At 43.5% G+C, this 24,707-nt stretch overlaps 2 protein-coding genes across 2 annotated transcripts in view; one reads left to right on the forward strand and one right to left on the reverse strand.

Annotated features, from left to right (window-relative positions):
• Nucleotides 1-5,620: 5,620 nt before the first annotated feature.
• On the reverse strand, nt 5,621-17,712 carry LOC134669943 (ras-related protein M-Ras-like). The gene is made up of 5 exons (XM_063527570.1): nt 17,577-17,712; nt 11,797-11,950; nt 10,413-10,566; nt 9,853-10,015; nt 5,621-5,719 (listed from the first exon to the last, which is right to left on the reverse strand). The coding sequence occupies exons 1-5, from the start codon at nt 17,613-17,615 to the stop codon at nt 5,636-5,638; spliced, it is 594 nt and encodes a 197-aa protein (XP_063383640.1). The 5' UTR covers nt 17,616-17,712; the 3' UTR covers nt 5,621-5,635.
• Nucleotides 17,713-17,866: 154 nt separating this feature from the next.
• The window catches only part of LOC134669942 (rab9 effector protein with kelch motifs-like), a 55,243-nt gene continuing 48,402 nt past the window's right edge, over nt 17,867-24,707 (forward strand). The window contains exon 1 of the mRNA XM_063527569.1: nt 17,867-17,881. The gene's annotated coding sequence lies outside the window, so the exon portion shown is untranslated. The remainder of the gene's footprint in view (nt 17,882-24,707) is intronic.

The raw sequence follows: 24,707 nt of genomic DNA on the forward strand, positions 1-24,707 counted from the left end.
GGTAAAATCCATAAAAATACGTTTAGCAGAAATAAAACCTGAAGTGTTAAATAAAAGTGACAGTTGCGGTTCAAGTTCGAGTGTTAAATTACCTAAAATTAATATAGTTCCTTTCGATTCGAAAATTGAGAATTGGGTGTCGTTCATCCAGATCTTTGACTCGCTGATTCACAGTAAAAATATCCCGGCAGTAGAAAAACTGCACTATTTGCTGTCGAGTGTTACCGGCCATGCTTTCGACTTAATTAAAAATTACCCATTATGTGATGAAAATTATTTAATGGCCTATAACACACTAAAATTACATTTTGAGAAAAAAAGGGTGATTGCCAGTATATTTTATGAAAAAATATTAAATTGTGAGGCGGCGAAGTCCAAGACTGCATCGGAATTAGTTAGAGTTTGTCGAACCTTTAAGGAAAACTTAGAAATTTTATCAAAGTATCAATTGCCTGACAGGAACTTTATGTTATTCCATGCACTTTGGTCAAAATTAGATGTTAGTAGTAAGGAAGCTTTTGAGTTGCAACTTGAATCAAACACAGAAATTCCCAGTTATGAGGAATTAATTTCGTTTATTGAAAAGCGGAGCCAGGCATTAGAGAACAGCGTTGGTAAGTCGTTAACATTATCTAGTAAACCAGTGTATACTAAGCCAGTGTCGAATAAGGCTAAGCCTGCTCTCCTTGTGCCGCCAGTGAGCAACTGTGCTATGTGTTCCGCACCAGGACACAAATTGGATAACTGTACTAAATTTTTGGAACTGCAGCCATTGGAAAGGTTTGCTCAGGTTAAGGAGAGGAGACTTTGCATACTTTGTTGTAGGCCATCACACTCGGTTAAAAATTGTAAATCATCGGTGACTTGTGGCATCTGCAAGCGCAGACACCACACATTATTGCATTTCGAAAAAGATAAGGAGTTGGAACCAACAGCTCCGCCGACCCAAGTGGCATTGGCTGTGCATAATGCAAATGCACCAAGTTTATTCTCGACAGCTATCGTGATGATAAAAAATAAATTGAATAATTTTGTACCAATTCGAATGCTGATGGACAATGCCTCGGCTTGTAACTTTGTAACATTGAAGTGCGCTCAAAAACTTGGAATACCAATTAGAAATAATTCACCAACGGTGAACGGTGTTGGTCTGTCATCGACTGACACTTTTGGAATTGTCGATTGTGAGATAGTCCCTTCGAATGGGGACTCCTCATGCAAATTTTCGTTTGAAGCGTTCGTGCTTCCCAAGATCTGCCATGATATGCCACCAGAACCACTGAATGTGTCTTCTTGGAGGCATCTGAAGGATTTAGATCTTGCTGATCCATCTTTCCACAAATCTGGACCAATAGACATGTTGGTTAACGTCAACCTTTTCGCTGCTGCACTACAATCTGGCGTTGTCAAGGGCAACGCAGATGAGCCCATAGCTGTCCGCACTGTTTTCGGCTGGTTAGTGATGGGTGAGTGCCCTATAAACGTTAACACTTCTCGTTCTCGTTGTCATAAAGGTTCAGAAGGTGATACTCAGAGGTGCTATCTCGTGTCGAGTCTATCATTAGACAATAATATCAAGCGCTTCTGGGAATTGGAAAGTGTAGATCCTCCCAAAAATATCGTTTTGTCGAAATTAGAAATGTCGTGTGAAAACCAAATGGAAACTTCATATTGTCGCACTCCCGAGGGTAGGATGGTAGTACCATTAACTTATGTCGACCCTCAGGATAAACCCAGGTTTTCAAATTCTCGTGAGATAGCTCTCAAGCGTCTCTTAAATTTAGAGAGGAAATTCAAATTGAATCCTCAGTTTCGGACAGCTTATGTCAATTTCATGGACGACTACCTTCGTTGTGGTCACATGATGGAAGTTGATCCTCCCTTGTCGTTTAAAGGTCAACTTCACAATGTCGAAAACGTCCATGATTTATCGTTATCGTTAAAAATTCTCGGTTTGTCGTGGCTTCCCAAGGAAGATACTTTCACATTCAAGACCTCCTTGAATGATTGTCGTTGTACGAAGCGATCGATCCTCTCGGACATCGCTCGTATTTTTGATCCTCTGGGTCTATTGTCGCCTGTCGTATTTTTCGCAAAATATTTAATACAACTTCTATGGGTTTCTGGTGTCGATTGGGACAGCGAGGTTCCTATCGCTATCGCTCAAGAATGGCGTAAATTCAAATCGCAATTGGCAGAAAAGAGCTCGTTGTCCATTCCCCGTAGAATGGTTGTATCTTTCGTATCGTTACAGCTTCACGGGTACTGTGACGCCTCGGAGAAGGGTTACTGTGCTGTCATTTATTGTCGTGTCGTTCAAAATGACGGATCCGTTGTCGTGCGTCTTTGTTGCGCTAAAACGAAAGTGGCCCCACTTCGTAAATGTTCTATCCCGAGATGTGAGCTGTTAGCTGCTGTCTTGTTGTCGGATTTGATTGTCTCGTTTACAGAAGCTCTAAAAGATTTTCACACTTTTGATGATATCCACGCTTGGTCAGATTCTACTGTCGCGCTGACTTGGATTCGTTCGTGTCCATCAAAGTGGAAAACTTTTGTGGCTAATAGGGTTGCGCACATACAAGAGAACGTCCCCCCTGAAAATTGGCACCACGTGTCTGGTTCGGATAATCCAGCGGATTGCGGCTCCCGCGGTTTGTTACCTGCTGATTTAATCCAGAATACGCTATGGTGGGCGGGGCCTACTTGGCTGTCTAATCCTCAAGAATCTTGGCCACAATCTGAGATCCTTTCAGATCAAGCTGCTTCGAACGAGCAAACAATCTATAGTTTGTTCACAGACTCTAATATATCGTTGATTGACAACATCTTAAGCAGATTCTCGTCTTTACAACGCATATTGCGTATTTTCGCTTATTGTTTTCGGTTCATGCATAACTTGCAAAAATCATTGTCGAAAATCACAGATCCGAACCTGTCGTCTGCAGAAATTACGAAAGTTCTTCACTTTCTCGTGAAACATGTCCAGGAGCGAGCTTTCGCTTCAGAATTGCGGTGCTTGTTGACAGATAAGTCACCCCACTCTCTATCGAAGCCCATGCGGAAATTGGCGCCGTTTGTGGATGAGCGTGGAATGCTAAGGGTGGGCGGTCGCCTTTCTAAAGGAGACCTGTCGTTCGATGTGAAACATCCACTATTATTGCCTCGTGATCACAGGTTGACTACGTTGATCATTGAGGATTACCATCACCGGTTTATGCACCCTGGATTGCAAACATTGCAAAATTTATTAGCCCAAGAATTCTGGGTTCTATCGGCAAGAAGGGCTATAAACTCGGTTATTTCATCTTGTATGAAGTGCTTTCGCGCTCGGCCTAAAGTGGCATCTCCTCCAATAATGGGCAACTTACCATCGTTTCGAATTAATCAAATTAAACCATTTTCGTCAGCGGCAGTAGATTACGCTGGTCCCTTTGATACTTGTTTGGCCCGGGGCCGTGGTCTACGCACATTTAAATCGTATATTTGCATTTTCGTATGCACTGCCACCAAAGCAGTACATCTTGAGCTGGCCTCAGAGCTCACCACAGAGGCATATCTCGCAGCTCTGCGCCGTTTCATTTCGCGCCGCGGCCGGTGCTCTAGGCTGATCTCGGATCAGGGTAGAAACTTTATTGGCGCATCCAATATGCTCCAAGAAGTCATGGCCAAGGCTTCACGTGCAGAACAAATAAATTTCGTTTTTAACCCGCCCGGCAGCCCACATTTCTCGGGGTTAGCCGAGGCTGGTGTAAAGTCAGTAAAGACACATCTCGCTCGCGTCGTGAGCTCTCAGCGCCTTACATTTGAGGAATTCTATACCATTTTGACCCAAATTGAGGCGATGCTGAACTCACGGCCTTTGTCCCCGGTCAGCTCGGACCCAAACGACCTGTCAGTTTTGACCCCCGGACATTTCCTTACTTTGGAGCCGCTCACCATATTGCCTGAAAGCAACATGGTAGATGCGAAATTAGGTCCACTTCAGAGATGGAAATTATTACAAAAGATCCATCAAGATTTCTGGCGCAAGTGGCACCTCGAATATTTGCACACATTGCAGCAACGCCACAAATGGTTCGATGGTCAGAAAAACATTGTCGTCGGGACGCTCGTGCTCATTGTCAATGAGCAATGTAGCCCCATGAAGTGGAAAATTGGCCGGGTGATACAACTCCATCCAGGAAGTGACGGGATTTGTCGAGTTGTCACAGTTCGCACAGAATCGGGCGAACTTAAACGTCCGATAGTTAAACTGTGTCCCTTACCTTTACAAAACTAGTGTTAATTCACTATCATATAGTCATAAGTATTAATTTTATCGTAGATTTAGATTAAAGTAAAAAATATATAGTAATAGGAAAATAAACCCTGAGCCATATCGATTCTATTTTATCCTCAGTTGACAATAACAGTACAAACTTGTGGAAAATACGTTGTATTTTGGTGGGCGGAAAATGTTAAGGATTGTAGTCTTAAAATAATTTCGCCTGGCAACATTATCGTTCAAACTTTAAAAAAAAATATATTCCCTTTTTTTCCCTTCTCGTATCGCAAATGTAACATGTCGGGCGCATCTCGCTGCGCTAGTTATTATTTTCGAATATTATCGTCTCGGTTCATCTAAAAGATTCAATTTCGTCTGTAAACTGTGTGTACTCATTGTGGAAGGCTAATCAGTTGAAGAAGCACTGCTCCTGCTCCGTTTCGGTGTCCACGCTGGTCCAGGTAACTCGGATTCGAGGTAAGTCTAGACGAGCCGAAGGTCTGAGAAGCCTGCGCCAGCCTCCACCGAGAGCTGCACCGTCATCTACAGCTCAGCAAGGTGAGTGCTTTTACCAATCGACCTAGCCTGTCCTAAGTTCCACGGTATATCGTTTCGTATCTCGTCTCGTATTTCGTTTGAATACAGTCCACATAATTTTTAAATATCGAAGTAAAATAATCCCATTAACAGTGGTATTCCATCTTTGTGTAGGTAATGTGTATTGCGTCTCACATTTTGCTTAATGAGAGAGTGAGACGTAATGACATTGGACAAAGAAATTGGACAGGTGGAATACCACCCTTAGGGCACTTGAACCGAGAAATTATTAAAATTATTTTTAGCCGGCTACTCACGTTATTTTAGAGCCACTTGCACCATCCCACTAAACCGGGGTTAACCGGTTAAACCGTTAACCCTGTGTCAAATTGTAATGGTAACCATGGTAACTCCTGATTTAACCGGTTAACCCCGGGTTAATAAACGGCGCAAGTAGCCCTTAGTCGAATAATCTCTGGACATCTTATGTTATGTAGTCTTGTAACCGCCATGTTAAAATTTCGGGTGAAATTACTTTCAACGAATTAAGCTTCCAAAATTGCAAAATTTCCTCATGATATTATTTCGGAAAATTTTAATATTACCGTGGAAAAGAAATTTTTCCACTCCCACTTTCTTTATTTCTTGTGCAATTTTCGTAACATTTTCGAGAATGAAACATGATTCTCTTTTTGCTTTCCGCGTCTTGCACATTTGTTCTGTGCTCGCACTCACAGCTTGAAGGTAGCAGCGAACGGTGTCTGCGTGAAGTTAGCCACGCGTGGATCTCAGAGCAGCGAACGGTACCTGCGTGAAGTTAGCCGCGAATGGATCTCAGAGCAGCGTACACTTGCCGAACTTCCGGCGCCGGCGGTCTTTCTCTTCCTGCTGGGGGTGCTTGCGGATGATTCGGACGAGCTGTGGACAATGTTTTCATTTTAATCTAATTAATTTTAAATTAAGGACTATCTTAGAAAAATAAATTCTACCAGTTTTTAGTTAGTTGTTTTAAGTTATTTATTTTTATTTTGGATTGAATTTCGGTTTTCGTGGCCGTAGACCCTCAGATTCGTAGACGCCAATACATTACACGACTGTTTTCTTTCCAAACAGACTCTAGTTAAAAAAAAATTATCTATATGGGGGAGCAGCTACGTTTATCCCTCCCTGCCCTCGACCCTCGTGGAAGGCCTGCTCGATGTTACCGTAGCGCTGGTTTCAATGTACGGCATGTTGAGGTGAGCGAGCGAGATCTCACTATTTCATAACAGGCCGCGCAATGTACCAACTCCAGGTCACCACTACATATAGATTGTACGTCGACACACCGTTAGCGCGATGTAGACACCGCCTTGACCGGTCCAGCGTCATCTAGCGAACGTCTCGGTAAGCTGTACCTCGTGGAAGGCGCGCTCGATGTTGAGCGGCGGCTCCTTGGCGCTGGTCTCGATGTACGGCACGCCGAGCGCGCGCGCCAGCTCGCGGCCCGCCTCCTCGCTCACGGCGCGCACGTGCACCAGGTCCACCTTGTTGGTCCAGCGTCATCTAGCGAACGTCTCGGTAAGCTGTACCTCGTGGAAGGCGCGCTCGATGTTGAGCGGCGGCTCCTTGGCGCTGGTCTCGATGTACGGCACGCCGAGCGCGCGCGCCAGCTCGCGGCCCGCCTCCTCGCTCACGGCGCGCACGTGCACCAGGTCCACCTTGTTGGTCCAGCGTCATCTAGCGAACGTCTCGGTAAGCTGTACCTCGTGGAAGGCGCGCTCGATGTTGAGCGGCGGCTCCTTGGCGCTGGTCTCGATGTACGGCACGCCGAGCGCGCGCGCCAGCTCGCGGCCCGCCTCCTCGCTCACGGCGCGCACGTGCACCAGGTCCACCTTGTTGGTCCAGCGTCATCTAGCGAACGTCTCGGTAAGCTGTACCTCGTGGAAGGCGCGCTCGATGTTGAGCGGCGGCTCCTTGGCGCTGGTCTCGATGTACGGCACGCCGAGCGCGCGCGCCAGCTCGCGGCCCGCCTCCTCGCTCACGGCGCGCACGTGCACCAGGTCCACCTTGTTGGTCCAGCGTCATCTAGCGAACGTCTCGGTAAGCTGTACCTCGTGGAAGGCGCGCTCGATGTTGAGCGGCGGCTCCTTGGCGCTGGTCTCGATGTACGGCACGCCGAGCGCGCGCGCCAGCTCGCGGCCCGCCTCCTCGCTCACGGCGCGCACGTGCACCAGGTCCACCTTGTTGGTCCAGCGTCATCTAGCGAACGTCTCGGTAAGCTGTACCTCGTGGAAGGCGCGCTCGATGTTGAGCGGCGGCTCCTTGGCGCTGGTCTCGATGTACGGCACGCCGAGCGCGCGCGCCAGCTCGCGGCCCGCCTCCTCGCTCACGGCGCGCACGTGCACCAGGTCCACCTTGTTGGTCCAGCGTCATCTAGCGAACGTCTCGGTAAGCTGTACCTCGTGGAAGGCGCGCTCGATGTTGAGCGGCGGCTCCTTGGCGCTGGTCTCGATGTACGGCACGCCGAGCGCGCGCGCCAGCTCGCGGCCCGCCTCCTCGCTCACGGCGCGCACGTGCACCAGGTCCACCTTGTTGGTCCAGCGTCATCTAGCGAACGTCTCGGTAAGCTGTACCTCGTGGAAGGCGCGCTCGATGTTGAGCGGCGGCTCCTTGGCGCTGGTCTCGATGTACGGCACGCCGAGCGCGCGCGCCAGCTCGCGGCCCGCCTCCTCGCTCACGGCGCGCACGTGCACCAGGTCCACCTTGTTGGTCCAGCGTCATCTAGCGAACGTCTCGGTAAGCTGTACCTCGTGGAAGGCGCGCTCGATGTTGAGCGGCGGCTCCTTGGCGCTGGTCTCGATGTACGGCACGCCGAGCGCGCGCGCCAGCTCGCGGCCCGCCTCCTCGCTCACGGCGCGCACGTGCACCAGGTCCACCTTGTTGGTCCAGCGTCATCTAGCGAACGTCTCGGTAAGCTGTACCTCGTGGAAGGCGCGCTCGATGTTGAGCGGCGGCTCCTTGGCGCTGGTCTCGATGTACGGCACGCCGAGCGCGCGCGCCAGCTCGCGGCCCGCCTCCTCGCTCACGGCGCGCACGTGCACCAGGTCCACCTTGTTGGTCCAGCGTCATCTAGCGAACGTCTCGGTAAGCTGTACCTCGTGGAAGGCGCGCTCGATGTTGAGCGGCGGCTCCTTGGCGCTGGTCTCGATGTACGGCACGCCGAGCGCGCGCGCCAGCTCGCGGCCCGCCTCCTCGCTCACGGCGCGCACGTGCACCAGGTCCACCTTGTTGGTCCAGCGTCATCTAGCGAACGTCTCGGTAAGCTGTACCTCGTGGAAGGCGCGCTCGATGTTGAGCGGCGGCTCCTTGGCGCTGGTCTCGATGTACGGCACGCCGAGCGCGCGCGCCAGCTCGCGGCCCGCCTCCTCGCTCACGGCGCGCACGTGCACCAGGTCCACCTTGTTGGTCCAGCGTCATCTAGCGAACGTCTCGGTAAGCTGTACCTCGTGGAAGGCGCGCTCGATGTTGAGCGGCGGCTCCTTGGCGCTGGTCTCGATGTACGGCACGCCGAGCGCGCGCGCCAGCTCGCGGCCCGCCTCCTCGCTCACGGCGCGCACGTGCACCAGGTCCACCTTGTTGGTCCAGCGTCATCTAGCGAACGTCTCGGTAAGCTGTACCTCGTGGAAGGCGCGCTCGATGTTGAGCGGCGGCTCCTTGGCGCTGGTCTCGATGTACGGCACGCCGAGCGCGCGCGCCAGCTCGCGGCCCGCCTCCTCGCTCACGGCGCGCACGTGCACCAGGTCCACCTTGTTGGTCCAGCGTCATCTAGCGAACGTCTCGGTAAGCTGTACCTCGTGGAAGGCGCGCTCGATGTTGAGCGGCGGCTCCTTGGCGCTGGTCTCGATGTACGGCACGCCGAGCGCGCGCGCCAGCTCGCGGCCCGCCTCCTCGCTCACGGCGCGCACGTGCACCAGGTCCACCTTGTTGGTCCAGCGTCATCTAGCGAACGTCTCGGTAAGCTGTACCTCGTGGAAGGCGCGCTCGATGTTGAGCGGCGGCTCCTTGGCGCTGGTCTCGATGTACGGCACGCCGAGCGCGCGCGCCAGCTCGCGGCCCGCCTCCTCGCTCACGGCGCGCACGTGCACCAGGTCCACCTTGTTGGTCCAGCGTCATCTAGCGAACGTCTCGGTAAGCTGTACCTCGTGGAAGGCGCGCTCGATGTTGAGCGGCGGCTCCTTGGCGCTGGTCTCGATGTACGGCACGCCGAGCGCGCGCGCCAGCTCGCGGCCCGCCTCCTCGCTCACGGCGCGCACGTGCACCAGGTCCACCTTGTTGGTCCAGCGTCATCTAGCGAACGTCTCGGTAAGCTGTACCTCGTGGAAGGCGCGCTCGATGTTGAGCGGCGGCTCCTTGGCGCTGGTCTCGATGTACGGCACGCCGAGCGCGCGCGCCAGCTCGCGGCCCGCCTCCTCGCTCACGGCGCGCACGTGCACCAGGTCCACCTTGTTGGTCCAGCGTCATCTAGCGAACGTCTCGGTAAGCTGTACCTCGTGGAAGGCGCGCTCGATGTTGAGCGGCGGCTCCTTGGCGCTGGTCTCGATGTACGGCACGCCGAGCGCGCGCGCCAGCTCGCGGCCCGCCTCCTCGCTCACGGCGCGCACGTGCACCAGGTCCACCTTGTTGGTCCAGCGTCATCTAGCGAACGTCTCGGTAAGCTGTACCTCGTGGAAGGCGCGCTCGATGTTGAGCGGCGGCTCCTTGGCGCTGGTCTCGATGTACGGCACGCCGAGCGCGCGCGCCAGCTCGCGGCCCGCCTCCTCGCTCACGGCGCGCACGTGCACCAGGTCCACCTTGTTGGTCCAGCGTCATCTAGCGAACGTCTCGGTAAGCTGTACCTCGTGGAAGGCGCGCTCGATGTTGAGCGGCGGCTCCTTGGCGCTGGTCTCGATGTACGGCACGCCGAGCGCGCGCGCCAGCTCGCGGCCCGCCTCCTCGCTCACGGCGCGCACGTGCACCAGGTCCACCTTGTTGGTCCAGCGTCATCTAGCGAACGTCTCGGTAAGCTGTACCTCGTGGAAGGCGCGCTCGATGTTGAGCGGCGGCTCCTTGGCGCTGGTCTCGATGTACGGCACGCCGAGCGCGCGCGCCAGCTCGCGGCCCGCCTCCTCGCTCACGGCGCGCACGTGCACCAGGTCCACCTTGTTGGCCGCCAGCAGCATCGGGTACGAGTCCCTGCAATTCATATTATGTATCAATTAATTAAGGCTCATTATCGGCTCCTCTCCGTCATCATCTCTGCGCCATAAAAAGGCAGATGACGTGACTCGGATCCGGGACATTTTGATGCCTCGGGGGCTATTCATAAATTACGTCATTTCAAATTGGGGTTGAGATCTGGACATCGGATGATGGTGTCGTAGGAGGAAACGGGGTCATTCGAAGCATGGCTTTTGGATGATTTTAGGGGGGGAGGGGGGTCAAAAATCGTCAGTTTTTAAGTATTATTTAACTCCGAGTCCCAGGGATCTAAGTTGGCCAGCCAAAAACTACCTTGACGGTTTACATTTACAATTTAAATGTAATTGTTATTGCTGAGCCTTGATCGCTATATGCTACTTCCGCGTGTTACCTGTCCTTGACGCGCAGGATCTGCGTGTGGAACCGCCGCAGGTTGCGGAAGGACTGCGGGTCCGTGACCGAGTACACGAGGAGGAAGCCGTCGCCCTTCCGCATGTACTGCTCGCGCATCGCGCTGAACTCCTCCTGGCCCGCCGTGTCCAGTACTGGAAAATAATAGGGGAATAAGTTCTCACTTTGGACATACATATGACCTAAAGAATGTGGTATTGTATTTGGATAATTTAAAATAAGTCAAGGCCCTGAATTTGACAACAGACGATGAGAATCGGCGCCATGTTTTATCGTCACCGAATTGTCAAAATGTCAAAACCAAAGAATGTCCAAATCAAACACCGAATTATCAAATGACAATATTTTTAAACGTCTTTTGAAAGGGGTCCCTTTGTTTCACATAAAGTTTTAAGTCATAATCTCATAATGTATTGTTTGTCATATTATCGTTAGTCATAAAACTGAAACCGTTAAGTTTTCAGGATTTTCGTAATGTCATTCTGTAGGTAGGTTAGGTTAGGTTAGGTTTGTTTTATGGCAATCCTGAAAAGTTACGCGTTTCTGAGAAAAATCAATTATGACTTACGAAAATTCGGACAAACAATATATTATGACTTAAAACTATTTGGGAAACAATAGAGACCCCTTTTGAAAGCATAAAGTACGGATTGTAACCGTACAGCAACATCTAAATTAGCCTAATTTAGATCTAATTAACTGTGCCATTTGAACCTCATAATCTGGACTAGACTTAACATATTGAACATTCTCAGCGCCGTAGAACAAACGAAATTTCTGTTATGGCAAGCCATGTGGGCAGCAGTGTGCCGGCCGTCCACGTAAACAGGCTGCTAAGATATTTAAAAACTTTACTTAATTGGAAGCCATTGCGTCGGCACGCGACACTCACGGTTTTCAGTTTCTTGCTACGCAATTAAGTCGTGTTTGTTATTAATGAAAAACCGGGCAAGTGCGAGTCGGACTCACGTTTCTAGGGTTCCGTACATAAGTCCGACTCACGCTTGACTGCACATTTCTAATAGGTTTTCCTGTCATCTATAGGTAAAGAACTATTTTGTGTATTTTTTTCAAAATTTTACACCCAGTAGTTTCAGAGATAAAGTGGGGGGAATGGTAATTTTTTGGCAATTTTCTTAAATAACTTCGTTTCTTTTGTATTTTAAAATTATAAAAAATGCATGTCCATCTTTGGGTCACTAATTTACATATGTGTACCAAATTTCAACTTAATTGGTCCAGTATTTTCCGAGAAAATAGGCTGTGACAGACGGACAGACAGACAGACGCACGAGTGATCCTATAAGGGTTCCGTATTTTCCTTTTGAGGTACGGAACCCTAAAAAGGAGGAATTTAGTCTCACCATCGAGGATGCACCATTGCCCGTCGACCTCCGTATGTTGTATGTAGGAGTCCTCGATGGTAGGGTCATAATCCGTCACGAATAGCTTCTGGAAGAACTGGATGGTAATGGCGCTCTTGCCGACGCCACCATCACCTACCACCACCAATTTTACCTGGAAAGTCAGATAAATAAAAATGAAAGACCTATCGTAAATACTTTGTTGTTAACAACTGATTGTAAGCCTTAGTGCAAAGAGATAAGGTCAGTTAGGGGCCAGTTGCACCAACCGCAATTATCCGACCGATCAACACCACTCAGCAGTGAACTATAAAGTATTTAGTTCACTGCTGAGATTTTGCTTTATTAATTATTAAAATTCCAATAAAATTACATTTAGCCAATGATGTAATGTCAGTGGGGAGACACTCCTGGCTTCGGGCATTCTCAGCTCCGTTCGGCTCAGTATTGCTCCGAGCAATTATTAGGGTTGACACAACTTGAAGTCCTTTTACGTGCACGACCACAAATAAGAAAATGACTTGAATTTCGATAACCCTAAATAGCCTGGGTATAGGGATAGTGCCATACATTAGAAAGCGATAGCATGATTCGTCCCTGAATCGCTGTCAAACTTCGGTTTTGTAGGAAGTGTCCTTTCTGTACGGTAGTACTATTATTTATTCTGTGGTAACGGCGACAAATGGCTCGGTGCAACCGACCCTAAGTGTTCTGTCGGTATATGGGTCAAATAAAGAGTTTGTCTTTCCTGCTTCATCGTTAAGGATAACAACAATTTTATTATGATCGATAACTATTAGTACTAAGTATAGTAAGAGTATTTTATTCATAGGCACACATTTGGCTTTCCAAACTGTGATTGTTTAAAACTTTTATGAAGAAGGCGACAATTCTTAGTTGTTAGTGAATCTTAAGTCCTCTAAAGGCTAAAGGGAATTCATAAAATGAAGCACATCATTTAACATTACCACACACACACACACACATACATACACACATATTCTTCCATCTCTTACATGTGACAGTGATTTCACATTTGAAATTAAATGAAAATCTTAATTTCAGGCAACTAATGGCCCATACATAAATACCTTAAAACTACTACTTATTTGAGCAGTATACTTGGCTCTAGTGATTTCTAAAGGGTTTTGCATATTTTTAAGCACAATGCATATTTAAGTTAAGGAAGGCTCGAGCGAGAGAGGAAAATTCCTAGTATGGTGTAAATCATGCTAGTATTTCACCCAAAGCCCATCAAATATCAAATGTACAAGCTTAGGAAGAATATTTTTATACAAACACCCTCCCTTTTAACTTATATTGTATATTACCGAATGACTTGTAAAATGTACCTTTTTACCAATAAAAAATCTGTATCTGTATTGGTAGACTTTATGCCCTTTGTAATAAGGTCCACTAATGTACAGTTAGGAGTGTTGCTGTTTGTACAATAGCAGACACTTTAATCGTGGAAAGTGCCCTAGAATCACCTCCCCCCCTCCCCTCCCCCCTCCCCTCCCTCCTTCCCTTTGTTTCCCATAAAGTTTTAAGTCATAATGTATTGTTTGTCATATTGTTGTTAGTCATAAAACTGAAACCATAAACTTTTCAGGAATTTCCTAAGTTTATTCTATAGATACGAGTAGGTTAGGTTAGGTTTGTTTTATGGCAATCCTGAAAAGTTACGCGTTTCTGAGAAAAAACCAATTATGACTAACGAAAATTCGGACAAACAATACATTATGAGTTATGACTTAAAACTATTTGGGAAACAATAGAGATCCGCCATAGAAATATAATACACTATTGTTTTATTGGAGCAAAAATTTATCACTTCTACTATTCTTATATTCTACTGATAAGATGAATCTTTCACAATAGTTTTATATCATTTATTATACAGTATATTTTCAAAATCAATGGACTACTTCGACAATCATACTATTACACAAAAAAGGTGACAAAAACAACATTAACAACTACCGCCCCATTAGCCTGATGTCAAATATATACAAAATCTTCGCCAAAATTATCCTCAATAGAATGACCAAGATCCTCGACGAAAGTCAACCGAGGGAACAAGCAGGATTTAGGAGCGGATATTCAACCCTGGACCATATATATGTGGTTAAACAACTCTTTGAAAAAGCAAAGGAATTCAATATCACCCTTTACTGCTGTTTTGTGGATTATAGCAAAGCCTTCGACTCACTTGAACATGACAAAATCTGGCAAGCCCTAATAAACCAAGGAGTTGAAATCAAATACACCAGAATCCTAAAAAACGTTTATGAAAACAGCAAGGCCAAAATTAAGTTGGACAGAGAGGGTGAAGAAATTAAAATAGGAAGAGGAGTCCGTCAAGGCGATCCAGTGTCACCAAAACTCTTCACGGCTAAGACTTAGAAGAGGTATTTCGTAAACTAAATTGGGATGAATGCGGATTATCAATCAATGGCGAAAACCTCTCGCATTTAAGATTTGCGGATGATCTGATAATAATCTCACCATCCAAAGACAGACTGAACGAAATGATATGCGACCTAGATACAGAAAGCCAAAAAGTAGGGTTGTGTATGAACACTCTGAAGACCAAAGCCATGACCAATGGAGAACAGGAACCCATTTACGTCAACAACAACAAGATCGAATATGTAAACGAATACTTATACCTAGGTCAAATTATATCCCCACACGACTTGACTACGAAAGAACTAGACAGACGTATTGGAAACGGGTGGAAGCAATATTGGAACCTAAAAGAAGTTATGAAAAATAAGGAAATGAGTATGACCATAAAAAGGAAATTGTTCGATACCTGTATTCTTCCTGTTCTAACTTATGGTTGCCAAACATGGGCACTAAACAAATCCCACTACAAAAAGCTAGAAATTTGTCAAAACGCTATGGAGAGAAGTATGATGGGAAAGCGACTATCGGATAAAGTTAGAAATATAGATATAAAGAAATGTACTAAAACAAAAGATATTACTACAACAATTAAGAAGTTAAAATGGAAATGGGCAGGTCACACAATTAGAGGGAGAGAAAAGTGGTCTAAAGCAATAATGTACTGGTTTACTGGAGACAAAAAAAGGAAGCGTGGCCGGCCAACAAGAAGATGGGATGATGAGATTAAGAGCGCAGCAGGAGGTTGCTGGACTACAATAGCAAAGGATAGGGATAAATGGAAAGAGTTAGGGGAGGCCTTTGCCTACAAAAGGCATACAGATATAAAGTTAGATTAGATATATATATGTTAACAACAAAATGAAATGTACTACAAAATACTTATCTGAAATAAAGGCTATTTCAATTCAATATTTTCAAAATAGAATTATGTAAAACTGCATGGGTACTTGCAAGTCACAAGAATTATGATCATAATATTGGTTTTACTAAGTGCTAAGGGCTTGCATTTTGCACTATGTTTTAGATAATTTAGAGTAAATGCATTGAGAATTTTAGGTCATCACAGGTTAGGCAATGCTACATTAGTGAGGGCTATTTCCTGAAGAATATGACTAGGAAATATAAAACATAACTTTTTAAAATAACAAAGTATATCTTCTAGCCACCTAGAAACCTATAAAATGGTCTCCCATTCTATTTTAATTTTAATCTTCATTTAACAAATCAAAAATGCATTGAAATTGACAAGTTTTGATGTCTGAGTGGCTAGAGGGTATGGGTAAAGAAGTTAACCAAAGCCCCCATTGCATGTGCTATCAAAGCATTCAGATTGATATTCCATATTTTTATTAACTAAACAGACATTAATTGCATATCAATAAGCTTGTAAATTACTTTCAACTTTTTGAGATCAGGGCCGTGTTGCATAATAAACTACAACTAATATTACAAGCGGAACTCCTTTTCTAATAAGTCAAATTAGAAAAGGAGTTCCGCTTGTAATATTAGTGTAGTCTATTATGCAACACGGCCCTGATTGATCTTGTGGTCCGAGAGACAACTGTCAATTATTGACACCAACATTCCACATTGCTAGAGCCATAATACCCAAAGATTGATTGATTGACACCAACATTTAATTGTTATCAATATTAAGCATAAATGATTGCCAATGAAATGATAGTAATTTAACTAATTTATTATAATTATGCTTCGATGTAAACTACACACACATGCAATACAGACTTTATCTATTTTTTTTATCATCACATCCATCAGGAAAGACCCTCACACTAACATATTAATAATCCACGTACACTGTCACTTCCCAGGAAAATCGTCATGGCCTACGAGCGCTGAAAACAGACCACATACTGCAGCCAACAAGCCACCGCCACCATCACTCGGTGACTCATGTTGATATTGTTTATTTATTAATTATTGTCCTTTGTGTTGTGGCTTGATTGTTAGTGTTGAATAATAAGATAACCAAATATAGAAACAAGTAAGAATCAGCATTGCGATATACAGTGTGGAAAGATAAGTCGGGCCCTGGAGGGAAACTACCTTAAATCCTTATGCTGGCTCATTTTACTTAAAGAAGACATTCCTTTATTTTTAAAAAGAAACAAAAGTGCATTCAAAATCTTTTTAATTTTTTCTTAAATTTGGCTTGTCTAGAAAACATTGACTACTTATTAGATTTTATGGATATTTTGTACGACAGACGAGTGTAAGACCTAATGTTTCTTGGAGAAATGTTATCATAAACATTAACTGTACCGACTAGTAGAATAAAATTGCATGTGTTTATTTTTTTGAATTTTTAGTCGGTTCGAGTCCCGGGCGAGGCAAGTGAGTTTTAGAAAATCTTTGAATGCAGTTTTATTTCTTTTTAAAAATAAAGGAATGTCTCCTTTAAGTAAAATGAGCCAGCTTAAGGATTTAAGGTAGTTTCCCTTCAGGGCCCGACTTATCCTTCCACACTGTATAGTTGCAGTTCTAATTGTAGGTGGTTTAAGTACAGTCAAATCCGCTTAATATGATCACTTTTAATACATTTTCCCGTGTAATATGTTACTAACATTGGTTCCTGAAACTAGTTTTATAACAGTTAATATGCCTTTTCACTTACATGTTTTTAGAGGGTTACCTGGAATGAATTCTTCTCTGAAAGAATTCTCATACTGTATAATGTATTAAAAAAACGCATGCATGCAAAAAATACGCAAGCATAACGGGTTAGCACTGATTGACTAGCACATTATCTTTTCACAGATTAGCAGTGAAATTTTGGTATTCATTAATATCGTCAGGTGACAAGCAAAAGTCACTAAGTACTATCAAAAAATTAAAGTAACAATGTACTTTATTACACTTCTAATACAGTTTATTGTCCAATAATTTCAATGGTGTTAGTGACTTTTGCTTGTCATCCGATGATATGGATTTCCACAAAGTAACGCCTGATTCTATTTACTGTATAATGTATGAAAAAGATTAATAATACCTACTTTCTTTTAAGAATACAATTTAATTCTGAACTCTAAGTGTTCTTGTAATACATATACTGTTAGGATGTATCTTTTTTGCTGTCATAAATAGAAATACCCATTAATCATCAAGAGGAAATATCTCTCATTTGTTTCTTATTTCTTCAGTACTTCCTGCTGAAGTCTTGTAGCTGTCGTGTTAACACGTAACAATCGCAACATGGTCAAATACAGAATTTTGGACGAGAATTGTGAGTACAATGTTATCTATTAGAGATAAGATAGCGTTGTTTTTGTCGGACGCGGAATGTAATAATTAAAAAAAAAATTATAGCGTCCGATTTTTGTTATTAATAATCAAAACGCGCTACGTACCGTGGGCAAGTTCTCATTGGGAGGGCCTGGGCGCGTCATGGTCGAGCGCGCGCCTCCGATCCCAGCCTCCAACTCCGATGCTCATGGGATATTATCTGAAACGCACCACGGTATAAACAACTATTTCCTATTGGCAACTCGCAGTGACCCCACGCCCGCGGCCCAAGCACGGGTCCCGTGACGCGTTATCTTTTTTAATTATAAACGAATTACCTCATTGTCGCTAAAAGCTTTTAATGTGCGCGCCGGTGGAATTATAAGTAGTGCTCGTGATGAGGATAACGTAACTCAAGTCAACGCAAAAGGTAAAGCTTATTTTCCCATTTTTACTTTCCCCGTCCCGACCCCGTACACTGACAGATCGATATCAAACGAAGTTGGAAGGATTTTTGACATTGACAGCTGTCAGTGTCGTGATGAGTCTGTTCAAGTCATATCTTTAAAAGCTGGATTTTATTTCGTTTTCAATGCTTGCATGTTTTCAGGGGATTCCCCTGCATGTTGTGTTTTTCTGAGATGTCCATTTATTATTTAATAAAATAAATATTGAAGAAGCACCTATTTTGATTGATTGATTATCCAAAAAAGCCAAGAGCTTATACTTAAAATAATATGTAATAGGTAATAGTAATCATGTTTAAACATGATAACCTGATAACAGTCGGCGAATTACAATAAATTGTCGTGCTTAGGTACTTTAGTCCTTTTTAGGGTTCCGTACCCAAAGGGTAAAACGGGACCCTATTACTACGACTTCGCTGTCCGTCCGTCCGTCCGTCTGTCACCAGGCTGTATCTCACGAACCGTGATAGCTAGACAGTTGAAATTTTCACAGATGATGTATTTCTGTTGCCGCTATAACAACAAATACTAAAAACTGAATAAAATAAAGATTTAAATGGGGCTCCCATACAACAAACGTGATTTTTGACCAAAGTTAAGCAACGTCGGGAGGGGTCAGTACTTGGATGGGTGACCGTTTTTTTTGCTTTTTTTTTGTTTTTGTTTTTTTTTTGCTTTATGGTACGGAACCCTTCGTGCGCGAGTCAGACTCGCACTTGCCCGGTTTTTTTATCTTGTGAAGTAAGGGAAATATTTAAATATAGTTTATGGCAAGTTATTTCCATCAATAGAGAAACGCGGCAAATTTTTAAAAATGGGTTGGCCAGGGTACCGGGTTCCTATAGATACTTAGAGGATGGAAGTGGAACTAGGGTTACCAGATGACAGGAATTTTCCTGACATGTCACAGGAATTTAGGCCTTTTGTCAGGAATGGGGACGGAACACGAAAATGTCAGGAATTTTTTGAATTCATAGTTTTGTGTAAAGTACCTTATTAATCTTATTATGTACTTAAATTAATACAAATAATAAATTTAATGGGTGGCCATCGCTAACGGCTAGACCCCCCCTCCCCGTCATATCAAAAATATGAATGTCAGGAACAATATTCAGAAATCAGGAATTTTGTCAGGAAATTCTAAATGTATATCTGGTAACCCTAAGTGGAACTCTTTGAAACTATGGAAGTCGCCAACTTTGATTTTTGTTTTTAGCACTAGTTTTAATTCGATTTAATTTGTAACCCAAGTTTCTGATATTTTGTAATCCGAATTGATCACTATTATATTTTAATACCATAAACCATTTTAATATTGAACAGCATTTTTTATCTCAGTTACATATTATATTCTTCCCTAATAATCAAACATCAATCTCGCAGATCACGTCGTTAACTTACCTTACCTGTCACAGCAACCTCCCCCTGGGTACTCCGGTACTCAGCTAGGGGCTCCGGGACTCAGGTGTGAATTTATGAGCGCGCTCCATCCATCACGGGGGGCTGGAACAAATTGCACGGTGCATGCTTTAATAAGAAGCGATTTCAGAAAAAATACCGGTACCTATATCTGTCTACGTGCCTATCAGGAATAAAAAATAGTAGCAGTTGAGTATTGGTATTAAAAATAGGTCTAGTCATTTCAAAATTTAAGAAACATGTCTTATTGTAATTCAAAGTTTAAGGTATGTGAAGGTCTTAATTGGAAGGTCAGAGAGATAGAATCCTATGATAAGATTTTTTATTCAAATTAAAACTTCTCGGTAGGTATAGGTGATGAACTGATGATTGTTAAAACTGATACATAGGTAGTACATACTCGTAATATATTATAATTTTTATGTCAACTTGCCTTCGTTTTCTTATTACTCCTAAATTGTGCAACTTTTATTCCATCACGACGCCGCTAACGATGAACTAAAACTGGCCATATCATTCGTCAATCACAGCTCGGTCAATTAAGTCCATCAAATCATACGAGCGAATGATTTCGCTAGATCAAAGGCCCCGCCGTTCTAGTGCTTGCATATTAATTTTATCTACTCGATAGTAGTGATAGTAGGTACCTACTCGGTATTTCAGCTAGCCACTTCACTCATAAAATGTTTGAAACGACCTTGAGCATTTATTTGTGGAACTGCGTAATCATTACGAATAGGATTAGAAATCATTCGAATATAGGTATTCGAATGATTTCGGGATAAATAATTCAACAATTACGATTTAGATACGATTTAGTTTCAAATACCTAAAGGAAAATGAAAAAAATTATATCCTACGCCAAGATTCTAATTTGTGACTTGGGGGTACCTGAAGAGCCTATCGCCAACATCGAATAATCGTTAAGTGCTTCTGTATGCCCTCGCATAGGTATTCATTATGAAAATCGCAAGTTTTCACTATGAACTTATGTGATTAGCTAATACTTAGTTATAAGAATGACTCAAGACTAGTTCTATACTTAATATTGTATATAATCAGTACAGCCAGCTGCACATATAATTGGGGGGTATTTCCCTTGTCTAATGTTACCCCGTCATGGACCGGGTTTACCCCATTTGACAATATTTCCTACACAATATGCTACACATAAGCCATGCGTGCCTTTAAACACCAAGCCGCACCATGCATTCTGCGTGCCGCTTATCAAATTCACCATCACGTCCGTTTCCGGAGGCATTAGAACTTAAACATCTGACTTTGATTTGATATGTCTTGAAATAGGAAATCTATTCAGTTTGAAAGTCAATGTCTAATCGTGACATCGTCATCTTCCTAGAGTTTCCCGACATTTTTGTCACGCCACGACACACTTTAGGGCCTAGGATCCGTTCGGCCAACCCCAAGAATTCGCAAAGGCACTATAGTAAGCGAAAACGTACAAGGCCTTATTCCTTATTGAGACCAGTACCTAAATATTCCGTCTAGTCCGATTTAATCGCGATGTCTTTCTTCATGGTCTAATTAATCTTAAAAATATAGGTATTCCTATAGTAATGTACTTACCTTAAAATTTCAGTAGAATTTAAGTACTACCTATATAATACTAGCGACCCGCCCCGGCTTCGCGCGGGTTAACAAATTTCACAAAAACCTTCCTCAAGAATCATTCTATCGATAGGTGAAAGCCGCAGGAAAATCCGTTCAGTAAGTTTTGGGTTTTATCGCGAACATATACAGGGTGCTTCCTGTAACAGGAGCAATAAATTAAACTAAAGGCTGTACTCCTCAAAGTGACCAACAGTTGTTCAGCAACTTTTAAAAATTATAAATCCTTTAGACTTCCTTTTTAGGGTTCCGTAGCCAAATGGCAAAAAACGGAACCCTTATAGATTCGGCATGTCTGTCTGTCTGTCTGTCTGTCTGTCTGTCTGTCTGTCTGTCTGTCTGTCTGTCTGTCTGTCTGTCTGTCTGTCTGTCCGTCCGTATGTCACAGCCACTTTGTTCCGAAACTATAAGCACTATACTGTTGAAACTTGGTAAGTAGATGTATTCTGTGAACCGCATTAAGATTTTCATACAAAAATAGAAAAAAAACAATAAATTTTTAGGGTTCCCCATACATAGAACTGAAACTCAAAAATTTTTTTTTCATCAAACCCATACGTGTTGGGTATCTATGGATAGGTCTTCAAAAATGATATTGAGGTTTCTAAAATCATTTTCTTCTAAACTGAATAGTTTGCGCGAGAGACACTTCCAAAGTGGTAAAATGTGTGTCCCCCCCCCCTGTAACTTCTAAAATAAGAGTATGATAAAACTAAAAAAAATATATGATGTACATTACCATGCAAACTTCCACGGAAAATTGGTTTGAACAAGATTTGGTAAGTAGTTTTTTTTGAATACGTCATAAACCGTAAACCGCAATATTATTATGTTACTTGCTGTTACGGAACCCTTCATGGGCGAGTCCGACTCGCACTTGGCCGCTTTTTTTCATACAAAATAAATATTGCCTTCAATGTACGCTGACATCAGTGTGTTTGACGCTACTTGTCACGCTTTTAACATCACAAAATTTGCAATACATTGCGTCTTAGAATAAACTTTAAAGTGTAATAAAAATCGAATCATGAGTTATTTTCAAAAGTTGCTGAACAAATGTTGGTCAGTTTGAGGAGTACAGCCTACAGTTTAATTTATTGCTCCTTAAAGTGACATTCCATTTCCAACTGCAGCTGCAATACTGTTCATTTTACTATGGAAATTGACAATGACAGCGACGCGTTTCCATAGTAAAATGAACAGTATTGCAGCTGCAGTTGGAAATGGAATGTCACGCTGATACAGAAAACACACTGTATATTACAAATACGCAAACAGACAGACGCAGCGCGGGATTTTGCTTTATAAGGTGTTTCTCTTGTGCCCAATAGCACAGAATAACTAATAGTACTTACTACCGTCCAATAGTTGAGAAATGTCAAATCAAGCTCTTATTTTTAAGCTCTAATACCCCACCTGGCCTTATTACGCAACCACCTCTTTCAGCATCAGCTGTTAGAAAGAGCAAGCAATCATGAATGGGTACCTACCTATGGTTGTATTATAGGTGTGTTATTGTATTGACCAGTCTGTGTCATTCACCTTATGCTATTCCGGGCTTTCCGATTTCTAATGCTTGTATTAATAGACCGCGGTCAAGCGATGAACTTGACTGTGGTCTATCTCTTATATGCAGTTTATTAATACCAAAAGGTTTTTATACAGGGTGATTCAGGAGACGTGAGCAGAACTAATACTGCGCATTTTGTAAATTATAAGCAACTGTTTCGTATCAGTATTAGTGAGATTAACGTTAATTTTCTATTTGTGTTGAAAAAAAATTAATAAATTTATTTACGACATGCATGGTCACCCTAAAATTAGAATACTAAACTACCGATATTCTGTGTCAAATTGAATGTCATCACTGTCATCACGGTCTGGTTACTTTTGAAAACTCGTATCTCACTCAAGTTTGACAGTTTATTTTCTTCGTAATCAAATTCTGTCATTACAGTTAAAGAGGTTTTATGTTTATTAATTAGGTCTTGTAGGGTAACCATGATTGTAGAGAGTTAAATTTGCCCTCAGCAGAAAGTTAAAAAATAGGAAAAAATGTCGTTGTTTCACCTAAATACGACGGTGATCGATCAATTATCAGTTACTGAGTGTGCAGGATTAGTCCTACTAACCAAATAACCTACATAGCTACTGCCCGCGACTAGTACTAACATAACAGGCCAATTTGAACGTACACTGACATTAGAACAATATCTAAATGATGTCATTTAAGTAACCGTGCGTCTCGCGGCAGTGCGTGTACGGACTTGTAGGAGCGAAATCCATCACGTTATTTGAATGACATCATGTAGATGTCATTCTAATATCGGTGTTCGAATTGGCCTAAATATCCTTCCCCGGCTTTCAAATTATCTCCTTACCAAATTTCATCTATAAATCGGTTCAGTGGTTTGAGAGTGAAGAGGTAAGTAACAGACAGACAGGCAGGCAGGCAAACTTTCACATTTATAATATTAGTAGGGATCAGGGATAAGTTATTCCCAGTTTACCTTTTTCACAAATCGTAAAAAGATCCACCGATTCATCATGAATCTCATCACCTAAGTGACGCCCCACAGGACGATCCCCTAGGCGCCCGGCGGCAGGTACTAACCGGAATACTTACAGGTAGATACGCACTAAATCAAGAGGGCTCACGACTTCCCCTTATAGACTCCGCTTTATAAAATGTTTACATAATAAACTACGAAACCCTACGAGGTCAACTCACTTGTCTCAACTACACATTAAGCTCTCAATTTTAAAGATAAATTACGCCTATCTGTTATTTAATATATATAGGTATGGCATATTACGCGGTACTATGCGAGCTGCACCCTCTCAGTTTCATCGTCCATATTATACCATGCACAACCTATCCTTACATTTAGTTACACCTCAAAACTAATATTCTTATTAGTATTTCTAATTGGCCTGATAGACTCGTCTTGTATAATGTCTAGGTACAGCTCATATATTGCCGTGATGCCGCATCCCTATTGCACCGCCACGCACAATGTCCATGTCGGCGGCCGATCGTAAGATCAGGCATATCGTGAAATTCCTAGGCATATCGTGAACCGTGAAAATCTTTGACTCGTTCCCTGAGTCGACGGAGTCCCTATTTATGGGCCCCTATTTATATTTCTGGGCAGTTTGCCCTTCGGGCATCTGAAACAACCTAACAAACCTATCCTACCTATACATTGGTTTAATGTCACTATCGTCAAAACATTACACAGGAACATTACGATCTGCCTGATCTTACGATCGGGCGCCGACATCCACATTTTTGAAGCCCCTATTCTGTCAGGCAAGTGATCTGTGAAACACGCTAAGCAGAGCACGTGTCGTGTGAGGTGCAACATTAATATTGGATCGTTCCATATGGAACAAGCAAAGATTAAGTGCTCACGTGATAGTGAATTGGAAATCGATGTTGCGCGAATTTTAAGTATGCAGATATAGCAGTTTGGTAGAAGAATGATTGATTTTGGTATAGGTAGGTACCTATATGTCACATGTGAAACATTAGAATTTTCACTAACTTTAAATTAAAAAATCTATTTTTTAAATGTACGTGCGTGTAATAATTGTATTGTAATATTAGGTCGTTCAAAGAAAAAATATTGGAAAGGAAAGTAGTTAAACTTCATTGCTTATTAATTATTGTAGTTAAATATATGTAGTATAATGAGCAATTTAAAGTTGCGTCCAATCCAATGAAAACCCTAGTCCAGC

The sequence above is a fragment of the Cydia fagiglandana genome, chromosome 13 (genome assembly GCF_963556715.1).
Source record: "Cydia fagiglandana chromosome 13, ilCydFagi1.1, whole genome shotgun sequence".
In the NCBI taxonomy this organism is placed as follows: Eukaryota; Metazoa; Arthropoda; class Insecta; order Lepidoptera; family Tortricidae; genus Cydia; species Cydia fagiglandana.